Consider the following 26886-nt stretch of genomic DNA (forward strand, 5'->3'; position numbering starts at 1 on the left):
TAAGTCTAAAAACAGTGTATAAATCAACCTAAACACAAAGTTTAAGTCCAAAATATCATCAAAATTGGTAAAAAAAAATTAAAACCCCTCTCAAAACTGGGGGTAGGCCTATGATTGGAGAGGTAGGGTGGTATTTCTACCCCCATCACTATTCCGGGGTATCGCATCTAAGAGTAGGCTGTCGTAAATCAGGGTTTGCCTGTACCTGTCGTTGGTAGATTATTCAATAAGATGCACTTGAATGTTTACTCAGAAGATATGCGAAAAACTTCAGACAGCCACAACTCTTTCATTTACATACTGAAACTGCTGCCTCTTGGTGTCTGATGGTGAATATAACAGAAAGTCCCCACTGCAAGCATCGACGAACAACTGTGATTTAACTTTTTATCGGCGTTTATTCTTTGTGATTTTATATTTTTGCATGAATTATGCTGGTACTTTGCATGTAATCAAGTGACTTGAGGATAAACTCAACTGTGTTTACATAATGACAGTGCTGCCACCAGTTGTCTTCTGTTAACCTGTGGATTGCGAGCCACGGCTAAGGTTGGAAAATGTCACGTTGTGAGCCACAGCTTAGGCTGTGCTAACCTTCCAGTGGCTGTGCATCACTGCTAACTACTCCACCCCTATGCAAACTTCCACACCTTAGGGTGGGAGAAAACAGTAATTGCACAATCCCCAGGTTAAATAAAACTGAAATTTTTAAGATAAACAAATATTTGTAACTTTCTGTTGGCAAATGTCATAATATTTGTAACTTTCTGTTGGCAAATGTCATAAAAGACTTTGTAGTTACTTGTAGTGGAGTTTTATATATATTAGACTTGTGGCTGAGCGGTTGTTATATTTGAGTAGCTTGTAAGTAGATAATCTTCTTTCCCATTTGTCATGTAGTGACTGGAGAGGTAAAGAACTTTGGGGGATGAAGTACGTGAAAGGGTACTGCAGGGAAGAAAGGTTGTTGGCACACTGAAAGCAATGATGAGAAATAGGGAGGTGAGTATGGAAGTTAAGAAGTCACTGCATGATGGTATTGTGATCCCTACCCTGACGTATGGAAGCGAGGCGTGGACCTTGCAAGAGGGGAACAAGTCAAGAGTGAGAGCAGTGGAAATGAGTTACTTGAGAGGAGCATGTGGAGTGACGTGAAGTGACAGGTTGACGAATGAAGAAGTGAAGGAACGTTGTGGGGTAGATGTGGATGTGGTTGAAAAGATTAGGAGAAATACACTGAGGTGGTTTGGACATGTGGAGAGAATGGAGAATGAAAGACTGACTAAGAGGGTGTATGTAGGTGAGGTGGAGGGAGGGAGAGGGAGGGGTAGACCGAGGATGAGGTGGAGGGATGGAGTTGAGAGGTATATGAGGGAGGGGGGGGTGAGTTGGGGGGAGGGGAGTCAAATGGTGGATGACAGAGTGACTTGGAGGCGTTTTGTCTGCGGCCACCCTTTGTGGGATTAGGGCGTCGGGCTATAGATAGATAGATAGATTTATTTTTTGTGATTTTATATTCTCTTTGCATGAATCATGCTGACTCCTTACTTGCAATCAAGTGACTTCACAAACCCAACTCAGTGTTTACATACTGACAGTCCTGCACCTGATGTTTGGTGGAGAATATGACTGAAAGTCCTTAATGTAAGCAGGGATTTTTAGGATGAGCCAGTGCTTGTAACTTTTTATTGGCCTTTATTGTTTGTGACTTTATATTTTCCATGCATGAATCATGCTGATACTTTATTGCAATGAAGTGACTTGAGGACAAACCCAGCAGGGTCAGGCTCAACAGAGAAGGGTGGACTGAAGCAGTCTCTGGTGTATATATGTATGACTGTTAAAGATTTTCACATTTAGATAGTAGACTGATGAGTAGCATTGATAGAGATACCGAAGGGTAAATATGTATATACAAATTCATCTTGGTCAAACTCAGTAAAGAAGCAGAAGGATGGACAGAATTAATTTTTAGTGTTTAAAAGTATCACTGTGGTACAGATTTCTACAGTTTTAGTTCTGTTCAGTAATATTAAATCAGTTGACTGATAAATGTTACTGAAGGGTGATATTTAAAAGTTGAATATGCATTTGTGTGAATGTGTGACTATTTCAAGCTAAGGTTGTAGTGGGTGTCGGTTAGGAATCAGAAACTTTTCCCTGGACTTGCTCTTCCAAAATTAGGGTGTGTCTTACAGAATGCTGTGTCTTATAAGCCATGAAATACTGTACTGTGTAGTGTATATTGCATATATTTGAATTGTGTGTGTTCTTCAGTCAACTGCAAGTATTTATATTATTATTATTATTATTATTATGTTTTTCAAATTTATTATTAATATTATTATTTTCTTTCCCTTGAGGTGTGATTAGTTTGTTGATGAGCGTTGGGAGTGGGGTCGGAACATATCCCCATTATTTTGGTAAGAATCTTAGGAGGAAAATTGCTTTGCTGTAGAATGACTAGATATTAGTTGATTCTCTTTGGTATGCATCCCAACTTATGTGGGGTCTTTCTTTATCATCATCGTCATCTAGACCTCCTTTCCCACCCTAGGGCAGGGTGAGGAGTAGCAATGTCCAGACAGCCCAAAATCGCCAGTCCAGTGGGCCACGCTTCCATTCACTCATCATTCAAGCCCCCGGAATTCTGGCTCTATCAGATACGCCAAAAACATTCACCATGTTCTGTAGCTTCACATAATTGTATCTGACAGAGTCAACCCAGACACTGCCATGTTAAAAAGGGGTGCCATAAATCCCTGATCATGCACTTCTCCTTACAAAATTCATCCAGCCAGCTCGATCTCCAGTCAGTTCCCTATCCTCACCGACTTCCAAACCTCTCTTCCTCACCATTCATCCACCATATCTCTCCATCTTCTCCTTGGCCTGCCTCGCCTCCTCTCTCCTTCGAATTCGCTCAGATATACCTTCTTCATCATTCAATTGTTATCCATTCTCTCCACATGACCATACCATCTCAGTATACTCTCTTCAATAGGAGTGTTCGTGCAGAGTGGAAAATCTTCCAGACACCACCAGAAACTATGTCTCATTTTTGTTTTGACGGGCTAAGGGGGTCTTAGATAAGCTTCAGTGTTGATTGATATTTACGATATTGGTTAAGCGAATTTTTCTCTATGAAAGTTGGTTTGAAACAGGGATGTGTCATGTCTCCATGGTTGTTCAATCTGTACATGGATGGGGTAATAAAAAAGATACAAGGTAGGGTAGTGGATGTTGGAGTGGCCCTGGTGAGAGAGGATAGTGTTTGGAAACTCCCTGTACTGTTGTTTGCAGATGATATTGTGTTGTTGAGTGAAGACGAAGGGGAGCTGCAAGGCTTGGTGGATGAGTTTGAGAGAGTGTGTAAGAAACGGAACCTAAAGGTGAATGTAGGGAAGAGTAAAGTGATGGTCTTTGAGAGAGGTGAAGTTAGTGAATGTACAGCGAGGTTGGATGGTGAGGAATTGGAAAATGTGAGTATGTTTAAGTATTTGGGTAGTGTGATGAGTAAGGATGGAGGTTTGGAGGGTGAAGTGCTTGAAAGGGTACAGCAGGGAAGAAAGGTTGCTGGTTCTTTGAAAGCAGTGATAAGAAACAGGGAAGTGAGCATGGAAGTGAAAAAGTTACTACATGACAGTATTGTGATACCAACTCTAACGTACGGAAGTGAAGCTTGGACATTGTTGGAAGGACACAAGTCAAGAGTGAGAGCAGTGGAAATGAGTTATTTAAGAGGAGCCTGTGGAGTCACGTGGAGAGACAGGCTGACGAATGAGGATATAAAGGAGCGTTGTGGTGTGGATGTGGATGTGATAGGAAGCGTTATGAGGAACACACTGAGGTGGTTTGGCCATGTGGAGAGGATGGAGGGTGAAAGACTGACGAAGAGAGTGTATGTGAGTGAGGTGGAGGGGGGAAGAGGGAGGGGGAGGCCGAGGATGAGATGGAGGGATGGGGTGGAGAGGTATATGAGAGAGGGGGGTGTGAGTTGGGAGCAGGGCAGTGAAATGGCGGGGGACAGGGCGACTTGGAGGCGATTTGTTTGTGGCCACCCCAAACGGGATTGAGGTGTTTGGCAATAGATAGATAGATAGATAGATAGTTAAGCAAATACCTTTAAAAAATGTAAATTACTCTTACTTGTGCTATTTCACCTAAAATATCACCGAAAAATTCGTATATTCATGTATTCTTCCCTAAGAAGGTTAGGACAGTATCTGCCAGTAAGACTGTTTTTGGACTGTAAGAAACAAAAAAGGCATATGAATAATGACATCCGTGTGGACTGTAAGAAACAAAAAAGCCATATGAATAATGACATCCGTGTATAATCTGACATGTACAAAAAATGGGAGATATGGTCTATCCATAGTTTTATATTTATTAGACTCTAAAATGTTACGGCGTATCAAAGCCTAGTGCTGCCAGACGTACGAAGCAAGCCAGCTGATGGAGCAGATTACAGTGCCTGTAAAGACACAGCTGTTTTGGTTTGCTCGGAAAACTTGTTGTATCGGAGGCAGCAACTAAATATTGACATGCTATCTTGAAGTGAATTTAAGTTTTATTCTTACAGGGAGTTTAATGTGTTAGTATGAATTATAACTAACTATTATTGTTGGTTAAAGATATACCTACATATTTCTATGCATGCATAAACCAGGCTGCATCCGCTGTGAAATATTTTTTGTATTACTATATATTTTCATGCTGCATTGACAAAGCGCTATTTTATAAAGAAAAATAGAATATTTACATATTTTTACAGTATATAAGATGCATAAAAAAGGCCATTCAATCATTGCCTGACGTGATTTTATTTCCATCTGAAAAACTAAAATATCAGTGAATCACATAATCTTTACGTTTCTGCCCGGAATCGTGCTAAGTCTGTTCTTTGCTCTACTAAAAATAATTTCATCCATACTAAATGCTCTCAACTCTCCAACTCGAATTCTTCCCGCTCCTTCTGGCATCTTGCCAAAAATCTTTCTAACAAATTTACCTCATCATCCTTCCCTCCTCTTTTCTACTCTGATGGTTCTGTAGCTATTTCTTCTACTGATAAAGCAGATCTCTTCGCACAGACTTTCTCCTCCAATTCTACCTTAGACGATTCCGGTGCTGTTCCTCCATCACTTCCCCCCTCTGACTTCCTCATGGCTGACATTAAAATTTCTTCAGTTGATGTATTTTCTGCCATCACTGGCCTCAGTACTAACAAGGCATATGGGCCTGATGGGGTCCCTCCTGTTGTTCTCAAGAACTGTGCTTCTGTGCTTACACCCTGCTTAGGCAAACTCTTTCGTCTTTGTCTGTCAACTTGTACCTTTCCTTCTTGCTGGAAGTTTGCTCTCATTCAGCCAGTCCCAAAGAAGGGTGACCACTCCCAACCCTCCAACTATCGTCCAATTGCTTTAACGTCCTGTATTTCAAAAGTTTTCGAGTCAATTCTTAATAGAAAAATTTTAAGGCATCTTTCCTATCACAACCTTCTTTCCGATCGTCAGTATGGGTTCCGTCAGGGACGCTCCACTGGCGATCTTCTCACCTACCTTTCAGACTCCTGGTCATCCTCCTTTCGGGACTTTGGCGAAAGCTTTGCTATTGCACTTGACATCTCAAAGGCTTTCGATCGAGTCTGGCATAAATCTTTAATTTCCAAACTGCCCTCCTACGGTTTCTATCCTTCTATCTGTGCCTTCATCGCTAGCTTCCTTTCTGGTCGTTCTATAGCCGCTGTTGTAGACGGCCATCGTTCTTCTCCTAGATCTATCAACAGTGGTGTTCCTCAGGACTCTGTCCTATCACCAACTCTCTTCCTTTTATTCATCAATGATCTTCTAAGCTGTACATCTAACCCTATACAGTCATACGCTGATGACTCCACCCTTCACCTCTCCATTCGGTTCCCGCAACGCCCATCTCAACAGTTACTTCAACAATCAAGGGATGAGGCTATGGCACACCTAATGTCTGACTTGGCTCGTATCTCTGACTGGGGTAAAAATAATATGGTTGTCTTTAATGCATCTAAGACTCAGTTCTTACGCCTATCAACCCGACAAAATCTTCCACAGGTATACCCACTAATGTTTAATAATATTCAGCTTAATCCTGCATCATCCTTGAACATGCTTGGGGTTTCATTTACTCGGGACTTATCTTGGAAAGATCATATTACATCTCTTGTAAAATCTGCTTCCAAGAGATTGGGTGTGGTAAGCCGACTCCGCTCTTTCTTTACCCCTGCGCAATTGTTGACTCTATACAGGGGTTTTATCCGCCCCTGTGTGAAGTACAACTCTCATGTGTGGGGAGGCTCCCCACATACAGCTCTTCTCAATAGGGTGGAGTCAAAGGCTTTTCGTCTCATTAACTCTCCTCCTCTTACTGACTCCCTTCAACCTCTGTCTCTTCGCCGCACTGTTGCATCTTTATCTCTTTTCTATCGCTACTTTAATGGTCACTGCTCCTCTGAACTGTCTGCTTGCATTCCTCCACCCCTACGACGGGCGCGTAGCACCCGTCTGGCAGCAAACTCTCATCCTTTTTCTGTCCAACTCTCTAATGCAAGAGTTAACCGTTACTCCCAGTCTTTCATTTATGCAACAGGTCAGCTCTGGAACTGTGTCCCTCTGTCTGTATTTCCTGCTGCCTATGATCTCCAGTCTTTCAAACGCAGTGTGTCCAGGCATCTCGAAATGAATGGATCTTGAATTTGGCTTTGTATTTTGTTTTTCTCTTGGAGGGAACTGTTACTGCGGGCTCATGGCCTTTGGTTCCTTCTTCCTCGCATAAAAAAAAAAAAATATCTGGCATTTCTCCAGTCGCACAAACGCTCCTATTATGGTGTCCACCGACTTCCTCACTCCGCATCTTTCACAAATCACTTTATTTCATATATTATCCACCCTCTGTACTCCACATACATTCCCCAGCAGTCCCATCTCCACTGCTCTTACTCTTGACTTTTCATTTTCATACCACACCATAGTCTTACATCCATATGTTAAAGTTGGCACTAACACTCCGTCATGTAAGCTTCGTGCAGCTGCAACACTCAAGCCTCTGTTTCTTTTCAAGGCCTTCATTGCACCAGCTACATTTCTTCTTTGTGTCGCTCTACTTTCAACTTCCTTTGCACATTTTCCTCTCTTTTCTATCACTGTACCCAGATATTTGATCTCTCACCAATTCCAGTCTCTCTCCATTCACTGTTACATTGCACCGGGAGTCACCTTCTCTCTCAATAACCATCACTTTACTCTTTTCTACATTTACTGTCAAGGAATGACACTTACAGACATCAGCAGAACTCTGCACTAGCCTACCAAGTTCTTGTTCAGTACAGTAATCCCGCATATTTCGCGGTAGTTACGTTCTTGTAACCCCCGCGAAAATTCAATTCCGCGAATACTCTATTAACAATTGAAAACTTGCACTTATGTCCACCATGCTGCCCATCACACAGTCCATGTCCATACTGATTGCGAGACAATTCGCCGTCAGACAATTCCCCGTCAAAACATGGACGATTCCCCTTCAGAACAATTCGCACCCTGGACGACTCCCCGCCATTCTGTAAATATACTAATCAATACTTTCATCAATATACTTATTATTAATTAATCAATACTTTAATAACTATATTTCAGGGGGATCCAGCAGTCTATGTTCAGTAGCGTAGGTTCTGGATATTATTTATTAGTTGCACCTTTAGTCAGTAATTAACTTGTTTCTTCCTCGCTGTAGTCGCCTTTGAATTATATTCTAGCGTCACCCATAGCTATCTTCATTAATGAAGGCGAATTGTTTTGTGTTTGTTGTGACTGCGAATTGTCCCGAAACCTCCATACTCATCCCGAAATACCTTCTTACAAGATTGAAAGCACATACTCCATTATGAAGGAAAAACGTAAACACCGTACTGTAATACACAATTATCTACACATTTATTAACAAAACAGTACAAAATGAAAAGATGCATTAACTGGTGATAGCAAACACTCGCACGGTCGTTTCTTAGCTTGTCCAGTAACACAATTTTCTCTGCTAAGGTCATAACTTGATCGTTTTGTCACTTTGGAGTTCTTACTAATTGTATTATTAGCCTTTGGTGAGGCTGGCTTACGTCCTGGGGCCATGTGGAAAGCAAGTGGGAGGCAAGAGGCTCATATCATAGTGTGGTTACAACCACAACAGCCACTTAAGGCAGTCAGGCGTGGACTGAAGACTGCGGGGCAGAGAGCAGTGTTGCCATATCCAAACAACGAAATTATGCTAGGGCAATGAAAAAATTATGCTAGATTGAGCATATTTGTTCCAAGTAAAAAATGAATTATGCTAACTTGAAGCTAAATGATAAAATTCTATACATATTCGTGCAACATATTAATTATGTATTGTTTACTATGAAAATATTAAAATGAACCTACATACAGTAAGAGGATAAATATCTGTATCTACCCATACTGCTTTTTCCCACGAAACTTACGTTTTTCTGATGGATTTTGATGTGATTCGTTCGATTTTGAGCATCATTTCCGTCGGAAATAACCAGATTTTGAGATATGACCCCCCCCCATCCCCTTGAAATAATGAGGGATCTTTGGGGAATCGGGGGTTATAGGGAGGGGGGGAAACACAGAAAATGGTCATTTCCGACTGAAATGAAGCTGAAAATCGAATGAATCATACCAAAACCCATCGGAAAAACCTAGGTTTCATGGGTAAAGTACAAAGCTCAAATTTATCCTAACCTAACCGAACCAAACCGAACCTAACCTAAAACCTAACCTAACCTAACCTAACCTAATCCAACCTAACCTAACCTAATCCAACCCAACCAAGCCCAAACTGAAAGTAACCAACTATTCAAACATCATACCTTATTCGTCTCTCTCTCTCTGATTTGTAGCTTTTATAAAATTATTCTAAAAATATTCCATTCCATTCTAAATTATGCTAGAATGATTCTAAAACTTCTAATATGCTAAAAAATATTCCAGACTCGAAAATTTGATCAAAATTATGCTAAAAGAATAAAATTATGCTAGATATGGTAACACTGGCAGAGGGGCCACGGGAAAGGGACAGAGGGTGGCGTGAGTTTACCGCACTACAATTGGAAGCTGCAGGAATTTCATTTTTTTTTTTTTTTATGTATATTCAAGGATATTTTTGTTGAACTTATTAATGCTAAGAAAATCCGCGAGAGGGCAAAACCGTAGACAAAAAATCCGCAAAAAATGCGGGATTACTGTACTTGCAAGCAGTACTGCATCATCAGCATACAACAAATTTGAGATATTCCATCCATCACCATTCATTACCAATACCATCCCTCTCTCCATTACTCGTGTTTTTACTTCACTCATCACCCCATCCATATACTGTATATATTGAACAACTATGGGGATGTCACACAACCCTGTCGCACGCCCACACTGATCATGAATCATTCACTTAGATGCCCATTAACCCTGAAACATGCTTCACCACCGTCATAAAAACTCTTGACGGCACCTAGCAGCTCACCCTCTACACCGTACATGCGCAAAACTTTCCACAATCCTTCTCTGTCCACTTTGTCATATGCTTTTTCCAGATCCATGAATGCCATAAACACCTTATGGTCCTTCTCACAAGCCTTCTCTACTATCTGTCTCACTGCAAATATTTGGTCCACACATCCTCTGCCACTCCTAAAACTACCCTGCTCATCACTCACTAGGACTTCTGATATCTCTCTTACTTTCTTTATAATAATTCTTCCATATACCTTCCCTGCCACACTCAGTAAGCTTATGCCATGATAAATCTTGCACTCACGTCACTCACCTTTATTTTTGTACAGGGGTACAATCACAGCCTTTTTCCACTCTACAGGCACAGTTTCACTCATTCATGCCTTCCTACATATCTCCAACAAGCACTTCATTCCATTCTCTCCACTACATTTAAGTATCTCTGCATACACCTCATCAACCCCAGCTGCTTTCTCATTTTTCAGCCGCTTCACAGCACTCTTCACCCGTTCGAGTGTCACGTCTCCTGGCACTGCATTCCTTCTCTGCACACCTCCAAAACCAGTCATGTTTACAGCTGCTCAGCTTTCTCTATTCCCTTTCATCAGGCTTTCAAAATATTCTTTCCATCTGGTCCTTACTTCATCTCCATGGTTAATAATCTACCACCTGCATCCTTCACACCATCCCATTTCTCTCCGCTTTCAGTTCTACATTTCCGCACCTCTTTCCAGAATAACTTTCTATTTTCAGAGTAGTTCGCATTCATTTTTCTTCCTAGATCCTCATTTACCTCATCCTTTTTCCTCTTCACCAGTCTCTTTACGTGCTTCTTGCTCTCAACATATTCAGTTCTTATTTCAACTGAACCCCTATCCTGTAACCACCTTAGCCACTTCTTCCACTTTTCCTCCACCGCTCTCTTTACCTCCTCATCCCACCATGCCATACCTTTCTTCTTTGTTGTTACTCTTGCCACATCACACACCGCTTTAGCACTCCTAACTAAGCAATCCCTATATGCATTCCACAGTCTGTCCAGATCCATTTCATTCCAATTCAGTAATTCTAACTCGTCCTCTACCTTGGTCCTGTATTCATCTGCCATTTCTTTGATCCTCAGCTTCTTAACTTTCAGTCTTTCTCCCTGACTGCTCCTCTCTCTCCTGATCCACCTCACTCCTCTCAGCTTGATCTTGCATATCACAATCATACGATCTGACAGACCTCCCCATCGTCCTCTCACAGCCCTCGTATCAGCAACCATTCCCATCATCGACCTCTCTATGAGCATGTAATCAATCAGGCTCCTTTCAACATGATCCCTGTTCCCTCTATACCATGTATATTTATGTGCACCTCTGTGTTTGAAATACGAGTTACAAATGCACAATCTCCTCTCCTGACACATATCCTTTAGTCTTTTCCCATTATCATTTTCTCCTGGTACTCCATAACAACCCATTATGTCATCCTCAGGACCAGTGCCTACTCTTCCCCATCACAATCACTTTATAGCTCCTGGGCATTTCTCCCACTACTTCACCCAGCTCATCTCAAAACCTGTCTTTCTCTTTCTCACTCCTGTCCTCACTCGGTGCCTACACTACAATGACTGCCACTTTCACCTTCTCAAACTTGAACTTGACATACATACACCTCAAGCTGACACATTTGTAGTCTCTCATTCCACTCTGCCACACCTCATTCATCAACAAAGCAACTGCTTCCTTGCATCTTCCTCGCCCATTCATTCCCAATCTTACACATTTCACACCCTCCCACTCCTCCACTTCGCACCCTTTCATCTTCGTTTCACACAATGCCATCAGGGCATATCTCGCACTCTTAAACACATTCACCACTTCCACCCTCTTGCTCTCCTCATTCACACCTCTCACATTCCACATGGCCACACGAGTCTGCCCATCTGGTTGGGGCCATGGGTAGGTATTGGGCCCTCTGAGGCTCTCTGAAACGACTGCCATGATTAAATAATTTTGGATAGGGGAATCTGGGGGACACTTAACGCTGCCAGAAACCCCGGTTATATGGTTACCACCCAGCTTAGTAAATGGTTTCCAGGGTACAGGAAAACATTTGGCTTGTCACTCAGTGTAGAGATCATATGGGACCTCTACATTGAGTGAGTGGATGATGGGTGTCCCCGCCTACCACTTATAACAACAAAAACACTTTAATGCTGCCTCCCCAGCATCTGCCTTCAGTGTATATAGCAGAATCTGACCAGCCACCTTAGCCACAGCCAGCAGTGAATGACCTTGTACTTTGCGTGGAAACCATTTCATATCCAGGATTGCTGGCATGTCCAGCCTTTGAATCAGTACCAGTTCCCTATCTATTGTCACCTGATGCAAGTATAACCATCTCAGTCTCCTCTTTAGAACATCAATCCTCTTGTTATTTTCCACTTCTGGATCCTGTTCAGGTATCTCATTGGGTCTTATTGTAAATTCTTCTGAATCAATATTGCCCTGACTGCTGGAATGACAGGTTGGAGGTGACTGTTCTGGATCAGCCATCTGGTATGTACCCATTGCAAGGTAGTTGTGGTATGGGGCAACGGGACAAAACTCAGCAGAATCAGCACTGTACTCTGTGTCCCAAGAGAATAGCTGTCGTACTTCACACTCCATTGTACCTTCCAACAGCAGCAAAGGAAAGGAGTTAGCAGTCTAATCTATTTTATCACAACTGTCTGTGAAAACGTCACTAGTATAAGCTGTTACATGTCCTATAAGTAGGCCTGCAAGACACGCTGCCCAGCCACAACCACAACCTCTTTATTCCTTAATTTATACATATAGGCATATTCCCACTCTTCATGAAATTGATTTGTGTAGTATACCAAGAGGGGTTTGTCACATTTGTGCTCATCACTTGCCTTTGTTGTCATGACCTGGAACTGACTGAATGGCTTTTCACAATTAGATATATTCTTCACAACATAGTACTACAGTACTCTCATAGTTGTGAGTTAGGATGATATTGTTTATTATGATTTGCCTTTGAATAATAAAACCTAACTGGACCAAAACTGTATCTGAACATAACAGGGGTCGGGATTGGGGTGGTGGTGGAAGAGAGAGAGGTGGATCGAGACGAGAGTATGGAAGGGAATATGGCCGGGCCAGGGAGCGCTATTCACCAGCCCGCCATGACATGTCTCCACCTGTCAAGAGGATGAGGCAGGACTGGTGAGTAAACATTGCACTTTCCAAAACTTTTCACTGGCATTATCTTGGGAGAGAGGGAGGGAGGGAGTTCACAAGGAAAAGTTAGTATCTCAAAGACTTTTCAGTCCATACTGAGGATATACAGTGATCCCTTGGTATTCGCACACTTGGTTATGGCAGTTCTTGTTATAATTGCGAGATGATAATCTGCACTCCTGCCATTACAGTATAGCACATTTTTGAACTAAGAAACATTGCTGTTGTGCACCTGAGCTGGGCCAAGCTTGAGAATCACAAACATTGTTCCAGTGCATTAGCCTGTAACATCACATGAGTGAACTGTTTTCATTGGCCAGGACCTTTTAGGCATGAATACTTGTCTTTCATTGTCCCACACCACGGCTGGGGTAGAAAGTTTCACAACACGTTGCCCACACCTCGAAGTCGTGAACAGCAACAATAAGGGTCAGATGCATGCTAATATTTTCAGTTATACAAATATTGTAATGGTCATTTTTGTTTTTAATAAACTCATAACGTTAATATGTGTATGATTAAAATATTATGATAATTTTATAAGCACCAGCATCTGTGTACAACCAAGCCTGCAACTCAAGGTCACCGACATCCTCATATCAGTATAAGCAACAGAAATATCGTACTGATTCACTTCCTCTTCTCCATGGCTGTTTTCTGTATTATTCTAATTATAAGGGCGGTACGTGATTGTTTATTGATGATTTTGTTTTTCTTGTTCTTTATGTCAGTCTTCATTCCGTAACCTACTCAAATCTTAAATTTATTATTACTAGCCTGACCCTACATCTTCGTATGCTAACCTTGCCTAACCTAAGCTGTCAGACCTAACAAAACAATATAATCTGACCCAACCAAAAGTAACCTAACCTAACCACACTCAACCAAGCCAAACCTAACCTAACCTAACCAAACCCAATCTAAACTCACTTTACTTAACCATATAGCCTAGTCTAACCTTACTTAACCAATGGTAACTTTACCATGCACACTGAAACAGAAGCCCAAATTAATTTTGCTGTAATATTCAAGGAGACAGAGGAGCACCTCATAAATAAAAAAAAGTTTTCCTATCTTTGAATTGATTCAGTGACTTTGTAAAGGTGTGGAGAAGTGCATTTTTTAGTATGAAGAAGATCCATCAATGAACAAAGAATTTATGACTCTACAAAGTTAGCATAGAAATAGGTTACAATTACATAAGTTTAACATAAAACAGTTTATATTAGAGAAATAATTTTGCATTATATTATGTAAAGTGGAAATTCACGAATATACAGTACAAATCTTTCACCATCGCCACGTTCACTAACAGGCGATCAGTTGGCATGGTGCTCCATGTGTGTGCATATATAACTCACAGAATGCATAGTTTACTATGTATTTTTTATGTATTTATAGTAATACATACTCATCTAAGTTTGCATTATAGGTACTGAAATTTTTATCAATACAGTAAACTCCCAATTTTCCAATGCAGCATTATCTGGCAAATGACGTTATCCGGCGTAGGCAGTGGCTGAATTAAAATGGTATCTGGCAGTACAGTAAGCATAAAATCTTTGACATTTTCCGGCATAAAGGACCCTTTCTTTTGGCTAAAAGTACATTATTATCTGTCATGAGACAGTTGTCATCAAACATCCAGCCATAATCACAAAAAAAGAAAATTAAGAAATATGCAAAAAGAATAAGGTTTCAGGTAGTGGGGTGTTCGTAGGGAACCTCAATTTCAGAAGGAAGAGGACAACGAGTGTTGATGTAAGCAGCATCTTTATTCAAACGTTTCGACATTTAAAGTGTCATCATCAGTGATCTAAAAATGGGAAACAAAAAACAAGTAAAAAACACTAAAATCACAATATTGTGCAAGTGTAGGTGTGGGCACTCACCATCCACTCACTTGATGTAGTGCTGCTCTCGGGTGTCTGCCCTTTCCTCTCCTCCATCCTTCTTTTGATCCATCCTCTTCTGTCTTTCCTTCATTCTTTCCTCTTTCTGCTGCCTGCGGGTGACTTTACACTCCCTCTTGTGTCTTTCTTTCCTTCATTCTTTCCTCTTCCTTCTGCCTGTGGGTGACTTTACACTGAGTGACAAGCCAAATGGTTTCCTGTACACCAGGAAACCATTTACTACACTGGGTGGTAACCATATAACCAAATTTTGGCTCCTGATGGTTTAGTGGGTAATAAAGGTGCTTCAATCGGATTGAGCTGGTGAAGGTTTATATCCAAGGGGTGGTTGGGGTTTATTGCTCACATAATGCCACTCAGGGATGAGTGAGGCTGGTCACTGTCATCTTAAATGCCAGGACCAACTTTCCTAGCCCCGGGCTCCTACGCTTCTCATGGGGCAACGTAGGATTAGATGATGGATGGATGGATGAAAATACACACAGAGACATACAGTCTATATATGACAAAAGTAAAATAGGGGTATGGGAAAGGATTCTAAAACAGTTACGTAACATAAAGAGGTACTGCAGACATAGTGCCTAAATAACACTATATCTGCAGTACCTCTTTATGTTATGTAACTGTTTTAGAATCCTTTCCCATACCCCTATTTTACTTTAGTCATATGTAGACCGTATGTCTCTGTGTGTATTTTCACTTGCACAATATTGTGATTTTAGTGTTTTTGACTTGTTTTTTGTTTCCCATTTTTAGATCACTGATGATGTCATTTTAAGTGTCGAAACGTTTGAATAAAAATGCTGCTTACGTCAACGCTCGTTGTCCTCTTCCTTCTGGAAGAATAAGGTTATACTGTACTGTAATATGAAAGTGGTGGAGTGTTAAGGGAGGAGGGTTGACGATTGGTGGGCCTCGCAGCCCATAGGGTGTTGGTGGTGGGTAGGGAAGGGAGATGCAGTGGTATGGAGTTGAAGAGTTTTGATTGGCTAAGACAGGGAGGGAGAATTCTAATGCAGATTTTTCGTTGGCTGGCAGCAGGTAGGTGGACATTCTCTCACTCTCCTTGGTATTCCCCTGCTACTATGGTGCCAGTTTACAAACGAACCTACACTGCACTCTAAGTCTTCCAAAATAATATAATTGTGATGGCATGATCGTCATCTTTTGGTCAGTCTTTGTCCAAGGCTTCTTGTTCGTCTTTTTGGTTAGTTGTTTTCCGGGGAGGGGCACTAACCCTCCGCCAACCCTTTTAGTTGCCTTGTACGACAAGCAGGGATACTGGGGGAGTATTCTTGAAAAAAATAAACCTACCCCCAGGGGGAGTGAAAGGCTGACAAAGAGAGTGTATGTGAGTGAGGTGGAGGGGGGGAGAGGGAGGGGAAGGCCGAGGATTAGATGGAGGGATGGGGTGGAGAGGTATATGAGAGAGGGGTGTGTGAGTTGGGAGCAGGGCAGTGAAATGGCAGGGGACAGGGCGACATGGAGGCAATTTGTTTGTGGTCACCCCGAACGGGATTGAGGCGTCTGGCAATAGATAGATAGATAGATAGTAATGGCATGGTATGAATATCAGTATATAATCCTGCCGTAGTGCTGTGTAATGCAAGACATGGCAATGTTGCGATAGGTTTCCCTCCACCACCTGGCTGGCCTTGTAGTGCTACTGTGTCTCACTGTTACTTTGCATTGCCCCCCACCCCCCTTTTGATGAAAGTGTGTTTATTTTACTAAGCAGAATAATCGTGTTACAAAGGAATCGTAAACAAAATATAACATCATTTAGACAACTGTTTCTTCCCAAATGAAGTTTGTCAGTTTTGTTTTGTTTTCTGTGTCAGAGTCATTTGCTAGAATTTTGTTTGATGAGAGTACAGTACGGTGTACACAGTACAGTATAGTGAAGCATTCTTCATTTTCCTGATTTTTTTTTCTATTTTTATCATTTTTTTCATGTTTTGATTGTTTATCTTGGACGTTATTGTACGGTATTCACCGATGTCTTAACATCATCACCGTCATCCTCATCACCATCACCATCAACATGAAATGTGTTTCTGTACAGAAAATTAGAGTGTACTTCACTGTACATTATTTTTTTTTCCCCTCAGTAACAGAAAGGAGGAAGGATTTACAAATTAATAAAAAAAAATAATCCATGCACTTGATTACAGGTATCTGCCATTCATAAAAAGTCTGTAACAGTTGGACTTGAACATCTGTAGGTTGAAGTTTGGGGGAAACCATTCCGGGGCATGTCTGTTTTTCAATTATTTATAGATGCCTGTATTTGTACAGTACTCTCGGGTGTAAAAAAAATTGGTCTCCTGGCTGGGGGTACTTTGCTATTATCCCCATTGTCAACATGAAATTGCTTCTGTACATAAAATTGCAGTGTACTTAACCCATGGATTGCGAACCACAGCTCAGGCTGGGAAGTGTCACATTATAAGTAACAGCTCAGGCTGTGCTAACCTTCCAGTGACCGTCCATCACTGCTAACTAGAGAGAGTCCCCGATATACGAAGCCCCAATATACAAAAATTCAAAGGTACAAAAGTGAAAAATATACGACAAATTCACCTATATGAAAGGCATGTGCTTCGATGGTACGAAAATCGCTACGAGAAAATGATTCAAATTTGGCGTGTGATCGACTGCAGCACCACTATCGTGTATGGCATGGCAAGCAACTACATCTGCTTTGTCCCAGTCTGTTCCCGCTCCCTGTCTGTATAATGTGTGCCTTCTGTACTCTGAGAATCTTTCGCATCTTGCATCATGCCACCCAAGCATCCTTCACCTTCATCATCATAACCTCTCAAGAAGAAGCAACACGGAACCCTGATGCCGGAGTGCAAACTTGAAATTATCAAGAGGCACGAGGAAGTCCAGGGCGTGAGTGAGATCGGTCCTCACCTATATACAGTATAGTATACTGTACAGTACTGTTTTCTATTTTTTACTCTGTGATTTGCTAAATAAACAACTGCTTCAAGCTTATTTAACTTTTATTAACATTTCTACTGTAGATTTAACCCCTAAAGCACTAATCTCATCGATCGGTCATTTTGCGCAATTTCTTAAAAGGACGAGCAACATCGATCGTGCACCATCCACAAAATACTGGCGGCAGCTGGCTGCACCCCAACTGTGACGCAGATGGCTTCTAACCAATCAGAACTAAGTGTTGGACACACCGGAGGGGGGACCCAGGCCCGTACCTAAGCAGTGGGAGGTGTACCCCCCACCTCCCTCTTGCCACGTCCCTCTACCCCACTACCTTGTTGCTACCCTACCTCCCATCACTCTTATCACCACCACCATCACTCACACACCCTCCTATTACATCCCCCCCTCTCCCATGTGGATCCCCCCATTACTGGGGGAGAGTAATTCCCCCATACTCTCCCTCCATGTCCCTGTACTCCACTGGGGCCCTTCCTTTGTGTCCTGTGGTGGTCTCCTCCCATCCCTCCACCTCCATACTCCCCCTCCTGGCCTTACCACCTCCCACCACAACCCCAACCCCTACCCTCACCCCCACCCCCTAGCATGCAGCATCTTTACCTCCCCAGCCTCGAATATTGCGTATTTTTTACGCTTTATGACGGGTGTTTTTGAATCATCATATGTAATTTATTTGTGTCTTTGCATACAGATAAGCACACCACCATTATTTTAGCTGTCTTTATTCAAAACCCACTCGAAAAAGAAATTTATTTTATGCCCATGCATGCAAACATGCTGGAGCCTTAAAAAACGAAAAGAAACGAAACGAAAACTAGCTAGATTTGACAGCTCGGAGTGGAGAGGGAGAGGGAGGGGAGATTAGGCGAAGGGAGGAAAGGGAAGGGGAGGGAGGGGACTGGAGGTATGGGGAGGGGAGAGAGGAGGATAATTTTTACTATTTATCATATTTTTATTGGGGAGTTCATGACCCATTTTCCCTAGCTAGATTTGACAGCTCAGTGTGGAGGGGAGATAGGAGGGGAAGTTAGGTGAGGGGAGGGGAGGAAAGAGGAGGGAAGGGAAGGGGGGGGAGGGGAAAGGAGGGGAGGATAATTTTTAATATTTATCATATTTATTAGGGGGTTTGTCACCATTTTATTTTTTTCTAAGCACATTACAATGGTCTATAACAACAATACATACAAAAAAAAAAAAAGATTTTGGTGATTTTTGTACGTATTTTTGTGAAGAAAACAGGTGCGAGCGGTGTATTTTCTTTCTCGCCGGGGCTGTGACGGGTAACTATTATAAATTTTTAAGGCCCATAGCTCGGTAACTGTTGGGTCTTGGAGGGTGGGGTTTGCGTTTTCAGGTGTGTAAATTCAAGCTCGATAAATCAGGCATAAAACTCTTAATCTTTGAGAAAGTCAAAAAACAGGCCTGTTTTTGCGTCCTTTGGGGAAGTTGAGGCTGGAGAATTGCTTACCCTTGGGATTAAGAGCTTACAACCAGCCTAGTACAGTACAGAGTAGTTAGGTGACAGTTTTTGGGGGGCTTCTGGAATGCATCTCCTCATTTTCTTAAGTTTCTTATGGGGAAAAATGTTTCAATGTACCAAAAATTTATATACGAATGATTTTAAAGCAATGAAGAAAGTTAAATCGGGGAAAGCCCCAGGAATTGATGGAGTGTGTGGTGAAATGCTGAAGCATGAGGGAGAGGCAGTAGTAGAATGGATGTGGAAGATGTGTAGATTGACCTGGGAGGAAGACAGAGTCCCGGAGGATTGGAAGTCAGGTATAATTTTTCCCTTGTACAAAGGAAAAGGGGAAAAAGAAGTGTGTGGTAATCATAGGGGCATTTCTCTTCTTAGTATAATAGGAAAAGTGTATGGTAGGATACTTATTGACAGAGTTAGAGAAAGAACAGAGAAATTAGTTGGAGAAGAACAGGGAGGCTTTAGGAAGGGAAGAGGTTGTGTAGATCAGATATTCATTCTTAGATCTTTAGTGGAAAAGTTTCTAGAGAAGGGAAAGAAGTTGTATGCAGCTTTCATGGATTTGGAGAAAGCATATGACAGGGTGGATAGACAAGGATTGTGGAAAGTGTTAAGTATATATGGAGTAGATGGGAAGTTGTTGAATACTGTGAAGAGTATGTATGATGGTGCTAAGGCTGCAGTGCGTGTGGATGGTGAACTAAGTGAATTTTTCTCTTTGAAAGTTGGGTTGAAACTGAGATGTGTCATGTCTCCATGGTTGTTCAATCTGTACATGGATGGGGTAATAAAAGAGGTACAAGGTAGGGTAGTGGATGTTGGAGTGGCCCTGGTGAGAGAGGATAGTGTTTGGAAACTCCCTGTACTGTTGTTTGCAGATATACTGTGTTGTTGAGTAATGACGAAGGGGAGCTGCAAGGCTTGGTGGATGAGTTTGGGAGGGTGTGTAAGAAACAGAATCTAAAGGTGAATGTAGGGAAGAGTAAAGTGATGGTCTTTGAGAGGAGTGAAGTCAGTGAATGTACAGTGAGGTTGGATGGTGAGGAATTGGAAAATGTGAGTACGTTTAAGTACTTGGGTAGTGTGATGAGTAAGGATGGAGGTTTGGAGGGTGAAGTGCTTGAAAGGGTACAGCAGGGAAGAAAGGTTGCTGGTTCTTTGAAAGCAGTGATAAGAAACAGGGAAGTGAGCATGGAAGTGAAAAAGTTACTGCATGACAGTATTGTGATACCTACTCTAACGTATGGAAGTGAAACTTGGACGTTGTTGGAAGGACACAAGTCAAGAGTGAGAGCAGTGGAAATGAGTTATTTAAGAGGAGCCTGTGGAGTCACATGGAGAGACAGGCTGATGAATGAGATTATAAAGGAGCGTTGTGGTGTGGATGTGGATGTGATAGGAAGCGTTATGAGGAACACACTGAGGTGGTTTGGCCATGTGGAGAGGATGGAGGGTGAAAGACTGACGAAGAGAGTGTATGTGAGTGAGGTGGAGGGGAGAAGAGGGAGGGGGAGGCTGAGGGTGAGATGGAGGGATGGGGTGGAGAGGTATATGAGAGAGGGGGGTGTGAGTTGGGAGCGGGGCAGTGAAATGGCGAGGGACAGGGCGACTTGGAGGCGATTTGTTTGTGGCCACCACAAACGGGATTGAGGCATCTGGCAATAGATAGATAGATAACCTTTTCTTTTATCGGGGACTCCCTGTACACTATGCATACACAAATTTACGCTCAGTGCTACGCAAAGATGAAGAGAGTTTTTCTTCTCTCTCTCTCTCCACCAGTTGATACCCTAGATGTTTATCTTCAAGTTTATAATAAACATTTTTTTTTTTTTTTTGCATACCATGAGATGGGATAAAAAAAGGTAATTGTGCAGCCCACAGTTAACTACATTACAATAGGGTATTTTATTATTTGGAACATCTGTTAGCTGTTTTTTGATGTTTTAAAGCATTTTGTGGGGTTAAATAGTGGATAAGTGTTATAGGGTTGGGGGATTAGGGATCCATTAACCCCTACACCGCGGGCATGTTTACCAATGTTTTGCGTTTCTATCTATCTATGAGTATCTGTCCGTTCTCCCCTTTGGGGCTAAGATGCAAATGAATGTGTTTGAATGGATGAGTAAATGGAGAGTGAGTCGTCCTGTCTCGGCTACCTCCCTTTCCTTGGGGGAAGCAGCCTAGGTATATAGATAGATATAGATAGATCTATCTATTGCCAGACGCCTCAATCCCGTTTGGGGTGGCCACAAACAAATCGCCTCCAAGTCACCCTGTCCCCCGCCATTTCACTCCCCTGCTCCCAACTCACACCCCCCTCTCTCATATACCTCTCCACCCCATCCCTCCATCTCATCCTCGGCCTCCCCCTCCCTCTTCCCCCATCCACCTCACTCACATACACTCTCTTCGTTAGTCTTTCACCCTCCATCCTCTCCACATGGCCAAACCACCTCAGTGTGTTCCTCATAACACTTCCTATCACATCCACATCCACACCACAACGCTCCTTTACATCCTCATTCGTCAGCCTCTCTCTCCATGTGACTCCACAGGCTCCTCTTAAATAACTCATTTCCACTCCTCTCACTCTTGACTTGTGTCCTTCCAACAATGTCCAAGCTTCACTTCCGTACGTTAGAATTGGTATCACAATACTGTCATGTAGTAACTTTTTCACTTCCATGCTCACTTCCCTGTTTCTTATCACTGCTTTCAAAGAACCAGCAACCTTTCTTCCCTGCTGTACCCTTTCAAGCACTTCATCCTCCAAACCTCCATCCTTACTCATCACACTACCCAAATACTTAAACGTACTCACATTTTCCAATTCCTCACCATCCAACCTCGCTGTACATTCACTAACTTCACCTCTCTCAAAGACCATCACTTTACTCTTCCCCACATTCACCTTTAGGTTCCGTTTCTTACACACTCTCTCAAACTCATCCACCAAGCCTTGCAGCTCCCCTTCGTCTTCACTCAACAACACAGTATCATCTGCAAACAACAGTACAGGGAGTTTCCAAACACTATCCTCTCTCACCAGGGCCACTCCAACATCCACTACCCTACCTTGTACCTCTTTTATTACCCCATCCATGTACAGATTGAACAACCATGGAGACATGACACATCCCTGTTTCAAACCAACTTTCAAAGAGAAAAATTCACTTAGTTCACCATCCACACGCACTGCAGCCTTCGCATCATTGTACATACTCTTCACAGCATTCAACAACTTCCCATCTATTCCATATATTCTTAACACTTTCCACAATCCTTGTCTATCCACCCTGTCATATGCTTTCTCCAAATCCATGAAAGTCGCATACAACTTCTTTCCCTTCTCTAGAAACTTTTCCACTAAAGATCTAAGAATGAATATCTGATCTACACAACCTCTTCCCTTCCTAAAGCCTCCCTGTTCTTCTCCAACTAATTTCTCTGTTCTTTCTCTAACTCTGTCTATAAGTATCCTACCATACACTTTTCCTATTATACTAAGAAGAGAAATGCCCCTATGATTACCACACACTTCTTTTTCCCCTTTTCCTTTGTACAAGTGAATAATTATACCTGACTTCCAATCCTCCGGGACTCTACCTTCCTCCCAGGCCAATCTGCACATCTTCCACATCCATTCTACTACTATCTCTCCCCCATGCTTCAGCATTTCACCACACACTCCATCAATTCCTGGGGCTTTCCCCGATTTAACTTTCTTCATTGCTTCCACAACTTCTATCCTACTGATTTCTTCCTGTCTTCTCACCTCCCTCCTTCTCCCAGCCATTCCCCAGGCACTTATACTCGCATTACTTCCATCCTCTACGTTCACCAATTCCTTAAAGTGTTCTCTCCATCTGCTCACTTTTTCTCCCTTCTCTACTAGTAACCTACCATTTTTATCTTTCACTCCCCTGCTAACTTCACTTCCACCCTGTCTTACTCTTTTCACTTCTCTCCAGAACATTTTCTTACAGTCCCTCCACTTTACACTCAAATTCCTTCCAAATTCCTCATCCACTCTCTTCTTACTCGCTCTTACTAATCTTTTCACCTCTCTCTTTCTTTCCACATATAACTCTCTCTTCCGCCTCTCAACTTCTTCCACGCCCCTATTTCTCATCCATTCATTGTATGCTTTCCTCTTTTGTGCCACAGCCTGTTTCACCTCTTCAGTCCACCACGCTGTTCCTTGCACCCCCCTCCGTCTTCTCTTCCTTCCACACACCACATCACATGCTGCACATATTTCTTCTGTAAATATCTTACACACACCTTCCACGTCTCCCATCTGCTCCAATTCATGTTTGCCCAATCGTTCCTCCACTTCTCTCTTATACTCTGCCTTTTTCTCATCCTCTTGTAACCTTTCCACTCTCCTTGCAACTACTCCTTCCTCTCGTCTTTCCCTTCTTCTATTCCTCCATCTTACTTGCATTCTAATTCTGGCCACCACCAAGTAGTGGTCAGAAAGTCCACTCCCCCAACCTCTATACACTCTTGCATCCTTTACACATCTTCGCATCCTTTCATCCACACACACATAATCAATCATTGCCTTCCTTTCATTCAGTTCACCACCCACCCTTCTCATCACTCGCCATGTATACCTGTGGATCATTTTATGCCTGAAGAGGGTATTGGCTATCACCAACCCCCTCCCAGCACAAATGTCCACTAACGCACTCCCATTCTCTTCTGTCTCAGCAGGCACACCCCGCTCACCAACTATTCCATCCACCTTCACATTCCCAACTTTACCATTCATATCACCAATCAAAAACACTCTCTCATTCCTTCCAAACTTTTCCATGCACACTTCCACATTTGTCCAGAACTCTTCTCTCACTCTTCTAGCACGATCTTGCGTTTGCTGCGGGGTTATTCAGGCTCCGACAGACTCTCAAAATATATTTGCCAAAAATCAGTTATTAGTCCTAGAATATTAAAATTACATATGCTTATGGCACATACCTTCAGCTTTCTCCTGGAATGTTTGTTGAGCCTTCGTCGGTTACCATAAGACTTGTGGAGACCTCTGACGTTGGGTAACGAAGTCTCCACTTTACACTTCCCGACAACCCGTAATATGATTACCACAGCCAGATATTAACACTATAAACACTACTCTATGATTTTCAAGTAGTTTTTGATCCATACTCCAAAAAAAAACCCACTGTGAAAGCAATGAAAATTACGTGCGCGTCTGACCGTCGTTCTTGCGCTAGTTCGCTCTTGGTACTCTGTCATTTATTATTCATAAAACCCCTCACACTTTATATTTCTATTTCTGTATAACACTTATATATATCTACAGTCTTTATCTATAAGTTTCCTTGAGTAGTATTAGTTTATTGTCACTGTAGGGATTCAATTTCTTTTAGTAAAATACGTAGCATTCACTTTCTCGTCCTGTATACTAGCATTGAGAGTGAATGTCACTTTCACCTTCACTCTCATAACTCATAGTATTCAGACATGGTAGAGTGAAACTTTCACTTTCATTTCTCCCAGGGTATATACTCGTATTCTTATAATGCTACTCATTTACATTTCTATTTATGTTCTCTATTTTACTTACGTTATTTACATTTCTATTTTATTTACACTGTGTTATGCACTGTCACTTGAAGTAACTCATAAAACTATTTTCCACTGTTCACGTATATTTACATTCATTATTTTCACTTGCTGTTTACACATTATTTACAATTCCACTTGCACTGTTTTACTCAATAGAAAGATCGTAGTCACTCTTTTATCAATTGTCAGCCCTTTACCTCTTTCCACACGAGGTTTAGTAGGGGGTAAAGGTCACAGAGCCCTTTGCATGGGGGTGAAAAGTCCCTGAAGCTAGCAAGAGCGAACAGACGTACCTCCACTTTGGAAGATGAGAGTGAACTGATAAGGGTGGGCTGGGGTGGTGACCTACCTAGGGAAATTCATTACTGCCAACGTGAGCCTCATGACACAGCTAATTTTAGCAGTGAAATGATTGGCAGGAAATCTAGACAATACATTATAAATTAGGTAGTTCCAGGTGAATGTAAATATCACTTAGGCTTCTCCCTTCCCTCCTTATATGTATATTTATTACGAAAGTAGATTATACGGCATATTTCAAGGGGAAATAAACAGCGAAAATTAGCGAACGAATGCACGTGAGGTGTTGTCAGGTGATAATTAGCCAATTCCAGGTGTATGGCACTCTCACTTACCTTATTTCTTTCTTGTATATATTATTTGGTATAAGAATAGGGCTTAGGGCTTATTTCAATGGATGAAATCAGTGAAAAATTCCAGGGAAGATTTACTTAGCGTTGCACGTCCGAGCAGGCGAGAGGATAGGGTAATGGAGGGGGGGTAGGGAGGGGAGTCAAGAACAGGGAGAAATGGCTAAATTGTCAACAATGGATGGGAGTACAGATGAGATTAGGAGTGCTGACTAGTGTTGGACATTGGCAGTACTGATAGATGATACAAGCTCCCACTTGGAAGCCCGGGTGAATTCAAAATAACACAGAATCACAAAAGCGACGCCCCGCGGTATGATCCCTTGCTCCCAAGCGTCACGAAAGTGACGCCCCGCGGTTAAGGAGTTAAAGGGGACTCTTGCACAATCTGGCATTTTGACAGTGTCCAGCAGGCCTTTGGCTCTATTACACTGGATGATCGGGAGTTTATTGTAATTAGTAAGTTATTTGCTTCTGACCATTGGTGGCTTTTATACCAGTCATTTTAACTCGTAGGCCTGTCCCAGAGAATGACCTTCATGGTATAATGTGCAGGGTGATTTTCGAAGTAGAATTTCAAAAAATAAATGCATATTACAAGGCAGGAAATAAAGTAGGTTGAGTTGTTAAAAAAATATAGGTTTGGTTTGAATAAAGCAGCATTGATAATTTCATGCCAAAAATAGCATACTAAGGTGGCATTGCTGTCTCTCCGGCACTCACAAGATGGCATTCATGTATCCTCAGCATCATTGGAGATTGTAAACATCATTTACCACTATAAAATTAACCCCTTTGTGGCCGCCAGCGTTGAAGTTTCATCAGAGCATAGCCTGCAGCGTGACTTGTAAAAAACTGCGAACAGTTTTAGGAAGGGAACAAAGATCTGGGAGATGTTGACACAGCCATACTCTAGCCCCTAAACCACTCAGACAGTCAGTATATCTCATGAATCGGTTATGAGCAGATGTCAGCCTTTTGCTCCCCTTAGGTGTTATTGTAAGTAAAAATTAGAAAGCAAGAAAGTCAAGAAAAGAAAGAACATACTGCACCCATGATCTTTCTCCTCTCTTTCCTTCTCTCTTTCCTAAATCACTCAGAGTTAAAAAAAAAAAAAAAAAAAAAAACTGGAATAAAAATTATCATCATAAAAAAGAGGGAAGAGATTGATAATTAAGATATTTTTATGTACAAGTACATATATTACATACAACCATATCCTGATATCTGGCACATCAATAACCAGTGATTCGCTGGACTGAACAAAAGGAATTTGGGAACATTCCACAATCCAGACAGCTGTCGCTTCACTAGTCCAAACTCTCCATTGTTCCCTAGTTTTGAATGTGCATGTTCAAATGTGGATGCGGTGGTGCGCGCTCCTGTCCTCGTCCTCCCTCCATCTTCTTGCTTCCCCCATTCCCAGCCCTTCCCCTCCCACCAGCTGAGCAAATATGGCCATCCCCCTCCTCACCAAACGGCCGGAGTCGCCCGGCTGGCATTGAG

At 42.1% G+C, this 26886-nt stretch overlaps 1 protein-coding gene across 1 annotated transcript in view; it reads left to right on the forward strand.

The window, feature by feature from the left end:
- The window catches only part of Ars2 (arsenic resistance protein 2), an 842642-nt gene that overhangs the window by 87272 nt on the left and 728484 nt on the right, over nucleotides 1–26886 (forward strand). Inside the window, exon 3 of the mRNA XM_080275726.1 lies at nucleotides 12617–12757. Within this exon, the coding sequence (XP_080131852.1) occupies nucleotides 12617–12757 (141 nt within the window). The remainder of the gene's footprint in view (nucleotides 1–12616; nucleotides 12758–26886) is intronic.

The sequence above is a fragment of the Coenobita brevimanus genome, chromosome 62 (genome assembly GCF_032717465.1).
Source record: "Coenobita brevimanus isolate Jiangsu-jjx chromosome 62, ASM3271746v2, whole genome shotgun sequence".
Classification (NCBI taxonomy): domain Eukaryota; kingdom Metazoa; phylum Arthropoda; class Malacostraca; order Decapoda; family Coenobitidae; genus Coenobita; species Coenobita brevimanus.